Below are 9619 nucleotides of genomic sequence, written 5' to 3' on the forward strand. Positions count from 1 at the left end.
TAGGCTGTGTCCCCGATCCCCCCAGCGGGCCCGCCAGCCCTTAGCAACCCAGGTCTGGCCTGGACAGGGCCCCCTTTCCCAGGACACGCTGGGGCTTCCCTGCTGGTGCCCGTTCTCAAGTACCCCTGCAGTGGCTACTCCCACAGCATTTGAACAGGGGTGCTGAGGCCGGAATTTGGGGCCACTCCAGCCACATCCTAACTTGTGCCACCCCCTGCCCTGCAATGCCCTCTAGACCTTCGTGGAGATGGACATCGAGTCTCAGCCCGAGTGTGCCTATGACCACCTGGAGGCTTACGACGGGCGCGATGCCAAGGCCCCTGTGCTCGGCCGCTTCTGTGGCACCAAGAAGCCCGAGCCAGTCCTGGCCACAGGCAGTCGCATGTTCCTGCGCTTCTACTCTGACAACTCGGTGCAGAGGAAGGGCTTCCAGGCGACCCACTCCACAGGTGAGGCCACACGGGCCATGCCGGGCAGCTGGTGTGCTCGGTGATCGGGTCCTTTGCTCTGGAAGTGTCTGCCAACCCTGGTCTCCGAGCGAGGCTCCTGGGCAGGGTTGGGGGTTACAGAGAGCTTGCCAAGGGGACAGACGGGCGGGGATGGGTGGGCAGGACTGCGTTATCTGAGACTGGGCCAGCAGAACGGCCAGCCTGGGAGGAGGGGAGGTCAAGGCGGGGGGCTGCAAAGGTCAGAAGACAGAACAGACAGTGGTGGGGGCGTGCTGGGAACCCAGGCATGGGGAGGGGACTCTGCAGAGGCCCTGCTGCTAGCGCACTGCCTCCAGCAGCCTCCCCACTCTCCAGCGTGCACAGTACCTGCGCTCTATCCCACAGCTGTCTGAACACGTGGTACGTATGCAGCGTATGAGTGCAGCGGCGGTCTGAGTGCAGGTCGCAGAAAACAACCCAGTAGGTGAGGGTCCTGCCCTCAGGGGTTTCTCTGCACTCGGCTGTTAATTCACCCACCGGTACGTGCTGTCAGAGGGGTCGCTGTGCACCAGGACTGAAGGGCACATGGCCTGAATCAGGCTGAGCCCTGTGCCTGCCTACTCCCGGGACGCTCAGTCCCCGAGAGGGAGAAGGCACACACGGACGCCACAGCATGAGGGCGATGTGGCGGGTGACGGCAGGGAAGGGCACCCCACCTACCTGGCGTGAGTCCTTCCAGCAAGGGGAGGCGCCACGTGGAGCCACCACCCCAGCATAGCCCAGGTGTGCGCAGGCGACAGCAGGTGGGAATGGCTGCAGAAATGGCTGGGGGCCCACCCGCCCTACCCACGGGCCATGACCGTCAGGCCAAGCATGCCAGGTGGGAGCGTGACGTCCGTGGGTAAGAGGCCACCTGTCGGGGAGGCATGGGTGTGCAGGACTGGCGGGTCTGCAGCCTCGTTCCACCCTTTAACTCAGTCCCTGACCCAGGCCCTGCCCAGCCTCTCCCTCCTCGGGAGACCGAGCACCAGGACGTAGGGAGATACCAGCAGGCATTAGAGGAGGGAGGCTGCCCCTCCTGCTCTCAGCCGTTGGTCCCGTCCCTCCCAGCACAGGGTGACACACCAGGGGCCTGGTGCTATCTGGCCCTCGGATCTGCTATGTTCGGTCCACACTGTGACTGTTAAAAATTGGAGCCAGGGGCCAGCAGGTGGCGTGGAGGTTAAGGCGCTGGATCCCACATGGCTGACTGTGTGGTTCCAGTCCTGGTGGCTTGAAAATTACACTGGGCACGTGTAATTGTCCCCAAAACCCCGAGTAGAGACTGCAGCAGGGATTGTGGCGTGGCCATCCCCGGGAGGGACGATTTCACACCTTCCCCCTCGCTTTCTCATCTTGCTTTCTCTCTGGCAAGCACATACGCTCTATAGCAAAAACTTAGAAAAAGAATTGGAGCCAACATTTGAAGATCCGGAGTTTTCACGTCAGACCAGGTGGACGGCTCTCTGGAAGGTCGAAGCTCCAGCAATGCTGGGCCTTTGTGCTGGCGACGACTCCCGTGGCATCCGCATCGCTAACCACATGGCCTTCGTTCACAGCTTGGCGTGGTGCAGCCGATGCCAGCACCGCGGTGCTCAGGGTGGGGCCGTTCCTGTCGTCCCTGCAGAGTGCGGGGGCCAGCTGCGGGCAGAGGTGAAGACCAAGGACCTGTACTCTCACGCCCAGTTCGGCGACAACAACTACCCTGGGGGTGCGGACTGTGAGTGGGTCATCGTGGCCGAGGAGGGCTACGGCGTGGAGCTCGTGTTCCAGACCTTCGAGGTGGAGGAGGAGACCGACTGCGGCTACGACTACATGGAGCTCTTCGACGGCTACGACAGCACGGCCCCCAGGCTGGGGCGCTACTGCGGCTCAGGGGTGAGGCCCATGGCCCCACGCCTTCCTCCCTTGTCTCCCCAGTCCCGAGACCCCGCGTGGAGGTGGGCAGTGCCTGGGGGGCCTGGGTGCCAGGACGGGTAGCGGTGCCTGCCTGGCCCTCCACGGGAGTCAGGAGGCTCAGCCTATTCAGAGGCCTACCTGCCGTGGGCCATGTCCTGCAGGAACCTGGTCCATGCCAGGCAACGCAGGGGTCACTGCCGCCTCTAGGACAGGCCTTGCCCTGACACAGGCCTGCGGAGACCCAGCTCGTCCGGGCAGGATGAGGGGTAGCCTGCCTCAGGGGAGGAGGAGAGCTCTCCTGGCCAGAGGCAACTCACTGGGGCCTGAAGTGGGGGCGGAGGAGGCGCCGGAGCAGGGACAGGGCCACGGTCCTCCTGGCTGAGCCCTAACACCTCTATCCCTCCCTCTGCTGAGTTCCGCTCCTGGTAAGGGGGCCGTCCCAGCATCGTTGCTGCTGCCGTCTGGGCAGACCTGAGTGTCGCTTCTTGGTCTATAAGTTGGTATTTCCAGAGGCAGGGGGCAAAAGTCTGCTCAGTGGGCTTTAACAGGGCTGTGGTCTAGTCACGACGTGGATTCATCTTCCTCCCAGGAGAACTGTGGCTTCTCTCTCTCTCTTTTTTTTTTTTTTGGAAGGGGGGGATTTTTGCTAGAGGGTACATGCGCTCACCAGAGAGACAGAGACAGAAAGTCATAAATCATCCCCCACGGGAAATGGCCACACCATAATCCTTTCTCCACTCTCCTCTCGGGAGCTTGGGCATGCATACACATGCACCTGGCATGAGTTTCAGGCCTCCAGGTCTGGGACTTGAACTGCAGTCTGCCATGAGGGAGTCCAGTGACGTTACCATTGCACCATCTGCTGGTCTCTCTCTTTTTTGAAGTCAGGGTCTCTATGTTGTGGTCCTCCAGCCGCAGTCTCCCGAGCAGCTGGGACTGCAGGTGTGTCCACTGTGCCCAGCTTTTGCTGTGGCCCAGGAATCAAACCCCGGCCTTCCACAGAGCCTAAGCCTACCCAGTAGCAGCGTCAACCAGCGTGAGGTATAGCAGCTGGGCCTCTTTTGTCTTTCTGAATCCGTCCACCTTCAGAGAAGCTGCCCCGCATCTCACACCCTTTCTCACCCGTAGACTCAGACACACTGTGCCCTGTCCCCTCCCTGGCCCTGCCTCGTGGCCATGCTCCAGGGACTGCAGTAGCTGCCGGGCGTTGGCCTTGACCAGGCCTCCTTTGGGAGCAGAGCTTAGGCCCATGTGGCTAGCCGGGGCTGCGCAGGGCTGGAGCAGGGTGCAGCTAGAGCCTGCGGCCCCCTCTGCCTGCCAGCTGCTACCCCACCAACCCTGGCTGCCAAGCCAGCACCCCTCCCCACTCTGCAAACCGGGTGTCCTCAAGGGGCTTCTTCCAGAGCTCTTCCCCAGCCGGCGCCCAGGAGGAGACTTGTGGGAAGAGCCCAGTCAGCGGTTCTGTCACAGCTCCTGGAAATGGCACAAGGGCCCCAAAGTGACCCTTCTGTGCCCGAGGCCAGGGCATCGGCGTTCTGTGCTCTGTGGCCTGGCCATGCTCTGAGCCGCCAGGAAGGGGCAGCACCAGAGTCCAGACCTGGGGGCCACGTCTCTCCTGCGCCATCTTCTGCTCCATCTCCTGAGAACCAGCTGGGAGGCGAGAAGCCCACACTCGGCACGCACGCACCTTCATCACGCTTTCACGCGCCTCGCTTGCTTTCAGTAGCTGTGAGGGGGGGAAGCAGGTGCGGGATGCAGCTGGACAGTGGCTCCTCTAAGCACAGCCCAGCCTGTGGAGCAGAGCTCCACCCACACCCCCTCCCCAAGGCTCCCTTGCCTCCCTGTGTAGAAACTGCTTTAAGGCTGGAGGAGGCAGGGGGCCTCCCGCCGTCCAGACAGCCAGGGATCTTCTCTTTTAAGCGTATTTATTTATTCCATGAGTGAGCGAGAGCGCAACACAGAGGGTCTTGATGCCACAATCCACGCCCAGCCTCAGCCCACGTGTGCCGTAGTACTCAGGGACGGCTCTGGACCCCAACCCAGAACTCTGCCATGTGGGTCAGCCTCGCACAGGGCTGTGTTTTATTGCCCTGCCAGCATCCGGCCCGAGGGGCCAGGGATTGTGGGGTGGGAGGGAGCAGCCATCTCCCTCTGCCTCACACCCGCCCCTCTCCCCCCAGCCTCCCGAGGAGGTGTACTCAGCCGGAGATTCCGTCCTGGTGAAATTCCACTCGGATGATACCATCACCAAAAAAGGCTTCCACCTGCGGTATACCAGCACCAAGTTCCAGGACACACTCCACAGCAGGAAGTGACCGCGGCCCTCAGCAGGGGTGGGGGCGCGAGGCCTGCTCCCTGTCACCTGGACCCGACAACGGGGGCAGGCAGAGGGCGACACGCTGTCCGTCTCCCCCGGACCTGCAGGCCCGACGGGCCACGCGAGGCTGTCCTCAGGAGGTGGGGGACTGGACTCCATCGGCCACTTCTCCATGATTCCCCCACCCGAGTGAGGGGCCAGCCCAGGGAGCCAGCGCCTTCGGCAAGACACTTGAAGTGACTGCTCCTCCCTGGGCCCTGCCCGCCCCCACCTGCCTGCTGTGTACAGCCGGAGCCACTGGTGGCGTACTCTTCATTGTAAAGGACGTTTCGCCCCTTCCTCCACTGGCTTTCGAGAGCCCCGACTCCCCTTTCCTGGGGCTTGTCTGCCTGCCAGGAGCCGTGGTGGGGAGAGCCGGAGGCGAGGGAAGGAGAAACGAGACAGGGCCTCCCTCAGGCCCAGGGCTGGACAGCCACACCAGGGCATCCCAGCCAATAAACCGAAAGTGTTACAGCCACAACCCGTGCCAGAGGCTGTCTGGGGCGAGCAGGCGGGGCGGCCAGTACAGATGCGCGGGCTCTCTGTGGTCTGGGGCAGCTCGGGCTGCCCTCCCTGTGATTCCGGGGCCCCTGAGGGTGTGATTTCACATGCGGGCACACACACACGGATGTCTGTCACCCCACCGCCCACGGAGGCACCTTGTGCACACACCGCTGTGGCCTGCCCACACAACGGGAGGGTGGGACTTTCATCCAGAGGCCTTTGGAGGGGACAGAGGAGGTGAGTGAACGGGGTCAGAGCGCATCTGGGCATTCTGTCTCCACCTGGGGAAGGGGAGAGTGGGCTGCGAGGGTGTCCGGCAACTGGGGCTCGCCATGGCTACAGGAAACGAGAAAACCCCACGTCTGGTGTGCAGAACAACCCGAGTGCCGGGGCCAGGCCAGGCGGGACGGGGACCCTCGCAGAGGTACGGAGCATCCCAGGGCCAGCTGTCCACTCCGCTGTGAAGTAAGGAAAGTTGGGGCCTAGCCTTGGTGGTGCGCGCAGGCGGGCTGAGGTCACACACCAAAGGCCCCGGTTCGATTCCCAGCCTACCCAAAACATCGGACGTGGTGGCACACACCTGTAGTCTCAGCTATTCGGGAGGCTGCGACGGGAGGGCTGTGACACAGCGAGCCTGTGTAAGACACATGGCCACTCCAGGACGCAGACACCAGTGCCCGCTGTGCTCATCGCCTGCTTTTCCCGTCCCTGTCGGAAGTGACGGTCTCTGGCAAACACTCGCTCTACCGCTGGGTGGCTGTGCGGCCCTGGCCGACTCACCTCACTTCTCTGAGCCTCTGCTTCATCTGTAAGCCTGGAGGATGGTGGCACCTTGCACGGTGCAGAGGGAAGGCGGTCACCTTAGGAGAGGACCTGTCCCTGCACCTGGCCAGCAGGAGGCTCTTAATAAACACAACTGCTTTTCCTGCCGCTGACCAGATGACTTTCTGGTTCCTGGACACCCCTATTCCTTTGCTAAAAGGAAACCTCTGGGTGAGCTACGTACCAGTCTGACACAGGGGCCTGCAGCTGAGAAGCGACACTGCGAGTCTGACCCGCAGGGAAGGTGCCAGGTGTGCAGCTCGCTGGAGACCTCCCTGGACATGCCAAGAACACATGTGCCTCTGATCCAGAGTGGCAGAAGCTGGGGTGAACTGAGGCATGCAGGCCCTGATGGGGCCCCACCCCCTTCTTTCTTGCTTTTGGAGGAAGAAATAAGGAAACAGAACTGTCCCTGCCAGAAGGAAGGTGGCTTAACCTACAGCGAGGAGGGCTTGGGGCAGCGGAAAGGTGCATGGGCACCTCCAAGCCACAGCCTGCACCAGCCCGATCCCAGAGTCGCGGAAAGATGAGCGGCTCCAGTTTGCCCGCCTTGGAGAGCTGGAGGGGAGGCAGCCAGACCTGTCCCACCAAGCCTCCTGCCGACAGGCCAGAGCCGCCCCTCCCTACCCGAACATCCCATCAAGCCTCCTGCCGACAGGCCAGAGCCGCCCCTCCCTGCCCGAACATCTGGTTCCCATCTCCTCCAAGCTGTTTTACTGCCAGTCACCTCAGCTCAGCTTCCTGAAGGCCTCCGTCATTCTTGGGGAATGGTCCCTCCTCCCCGTCCTTGGGACCCCAGCCACCTCTTTTCCTAACAGAAAAGGCACAGAAGAGCCTGCACCGCCCCTGCCACTTGGTGGAGGGTGGGGGCTGCCACCCCCCAGGGTTAAAGGGACGATGCCAGCCAGGGAAAGGAATGGGCAGGAAGTGTGGGTGTACTCCCGAGCAGAGGGAATGCGTAAGGGGTGTGTGTTGGAGCAGAGTGTGTGGCCACGTGTCTGTGTGTTTGTGCTCGCATACCAAACACCCCACCTGGAACACAGAGTCCGCGCTGCTGCCTGCACTGGGGACAGAGCTAATGTGGTCCGCAGCCAGGTGGTGGCGGCTCTAGGTCAGGACTGTCTCTTGCTCCAGCCCAGTGAGGGGCGTGTGTGTGTGTGCGTGCGCCTGTGCAATTGAACATGTGTGTGCACTCACACATGGACCTCGCTCCAGCCCAGTGAGAGGACGTGTGTGTGCGCCTGTGTGTACAAGCGTGTGTGTGCACCCGCACACAGACCTCACTCCAGCCCAGTGAGGGGACATGTATGTGCGCCTGTGTGTACAAGCGTGTGTGTGCACCCGCACACAGACCTCACTCCAGCCCAGTGAGGGGACGTGTGTGTGCGCCTGTGTGTACAAGCGTGTGTGTGCACCCGCACACAGACCTTGCTGCCTCCACCAGGTCAGATTAGACCCAGGCCAGGAAGGACCCCCGGGTGGACGTGGTGGACACCCTGATCCAGCTCCGTCTGAGCAGCCCTGGGCTGGCTGGGAGCCAGGGAGTGGCCATCTGGACTGAGGAAGGGGAAGTGGGCCCTCTGGGGGGACCTGGTGCCTTCGCTCCCCACTGAGAGGGCTCCAGGGGCCAGTCTCTCCTCCCAAGAAACCCAGAAGGTCCCCCGAAGGATGACTGAGGCCTCTGAGACCCTCTCGGCAGGGAGAGGGCACTGTGCAGGCCTGCAGAGGTGGGAAGGAGGGAGTGTGGACCCGCAGTCGCTCTGTCTTGGAATTTTGGACACTATGCCTTACAGCAAGCCTCCAGGGCACCTTCAACTCCACAGTATCCCCCACACACTGCCCCGCCTTAGTGTGCAAGGGACTCAGATATGGTGGCAGCCCCCAGGGGGTCACGGCCTCTGAGGGGCCCTCTCACCCCCGCCACATCTCACTATCTGAGGCAGCCCTGCCCGAGGGAGGCAGGCTCAGGGCAGTGAAAGGAGACCATCCCAGCTCCCGAATGCAGCCCTGGGCCCTGTCACCGACTGGCCCTGAGACTGTGTGCCCCGGTCTCTTCCTCTGTGAAGTGGGACTCACGCTGCCCATGGCCACTGTGAAGATGGCTGAGTACTCAGTAGGCCCCAGGAAGTGGTCCTCTGCTCCTCTCCCTTCCCAGACTGCAGGGCTGACCCCAAGTCCCAGACGACATGTCCTTTGGGCGCTGAGTCGGGCAGTGTGGGTAGGGTCCCTCTGGCTTTTCTGGAGTCTTGCTCCCGCAGAGGGCCACTTCAATAAGCCTGTGATAACAGGTGGAAGGCTCCCCTGTGAGGACAGGGCAGTGGCAGTGGGGTCTGACACAACGGCAGGTGCTCTGGTGATAGGCCTGCACGCGGGGCCGGGCCCCAGGCAGCTCCGGCTGCTGCAGGTGCTCCCTGAGGAGGCCTCGGTTTCCCCAGGTGGGAAGCAGCAGCGGGACCAAATAGCCTCAAAGCCTCTTCCAAGAGGGAGATGTGACTCCACATTCCAGCCCTACCCTCGAGTGGGGCTGGGGCTCCTCGGAGATGACCCTGGGCGGGGTCCTCTGTGGATTGTAGGACTCGCCCCTCCCCAGGGCCCGAGGCCGGGATCTGAATGTTGGTGCTCATCCCCCACCGGAAGTACTGCCCACGAGGTGCAGGTAACAGGAGGTGGGGCCTCTGCTGCAGGAGGTCACGGGGGAGGAGCCTTCGTGACTGGGGTCAGTGCCCTGTGAAGGAGCCCGGGGGCTCCCGCATCCCTTCCACCAGGCGCTGCAGGCCAGGCGCCATCGGGGCACGAGGAGGCAGGCGCGCCGGACACCGAGCCTGCGCCCTGGTCCGGACGTCTGTCTCCAGATCCGTGAGCGAGAACTCCCTGGTGCTGATCAGCCACAGTCAGCCCTAAGAGACCAAGACGGCGGCCCTCGGGCCACGCGGTTTATTGATGCACATCGCAAGCACAGCACAGGCGGGGCCTCGGCCGGAAGACGCGGGGCCAGGGGAGGGCACGGCCACCCTGCGGCACGGCGGTCAGCACAGGGGAAAGGGCGGAGCCCCAGACCTCCTGACCCGACCCCGGGGACAGTGGGCCACACGACAGAACAGCAGCAGCCGTCCACCCAGGTATGGCCTCGGTCCTTCATCACAGACATCCCAGCTACTTGGCCGTCGTCCCGTCACCTCGGAGAAAGTCGCCAAGGGGGCTGCTCTCTGCCTGGGTCACCTCCGTGGTCCCCCTCGCAGCCAGCTGCCTCCACTGGCACCTCCCTGTCTCTCTACCTGCTTTGCTTCTCTCGGGGTGTCCACTCTGACCACCCCCAGGACCCGTAAAAAGTAGGAACTAGCGAAAAGGCCAGAGGCCCAGGAAGGACTTCTCCAGACCCCCCAGGCAAGGAGCTCCCAGCAGGCAGGGTGGCCCAGGCGGCAGTGCAGTGGGGGGTGTGGGGAGGGTAGGGCGGGAGGCGCCGAGGCACCCAGTCGGTTCACGGCAGGCACAGTAGTCACGGCACCGAGGGCGAGCGAAGCGCGCAGCCAGGCAGGGGGCCGGGGGTCGGGGGGGGGGCGGCGGGCCTTTT

At 63.1% G+C, this 9619-nt stretch overlaps 1 protein-coding gene across 1 annotated transcript in view; it reads left to right on the top strand.

Moving 5' to 3' along the window:
- The window catches only part of BMP1 (bone morphogenetic protein 1), a 47122-nt gene extending 41919 nt beyond the window's left edge, over positions 1 to 5203 (top strand). The window contains exons 19-21 of the mRNA XM_014590876.1: positions 236 to 449; positions 2095 to 2345; positions 4547 to 5203. Coding sequence (XP_014446362.1) covers positions 236 to 449; positions 2095 to 2345; positions 4547 to 4681 — 600 coding nt within the window. The 3' untranslated portion in view covers positions 4682 to 5203. The remainder of the gene's footprint in view (positions 1 to 235; positions 450 to 2094; positions 2346 to 4546) is intronic.
- Positions 5204 to 9619: the final 4416 nt, after the last annotated feature.

This window comes from Tupaia chinensis, unplaced genomic scaffold, assembly GCF_000334495.1.
Source record: "Tupaia chinensis unplaced genomic scaffold, TupChi_1.0 Scaffold000494_1, whole genome shotgun sequence".
NCBI lineage: Eukaryota > Metazoa > Chordata > Mammalia > Scandentia > Tupaiidae > Tupaia > Tupaia belangeri.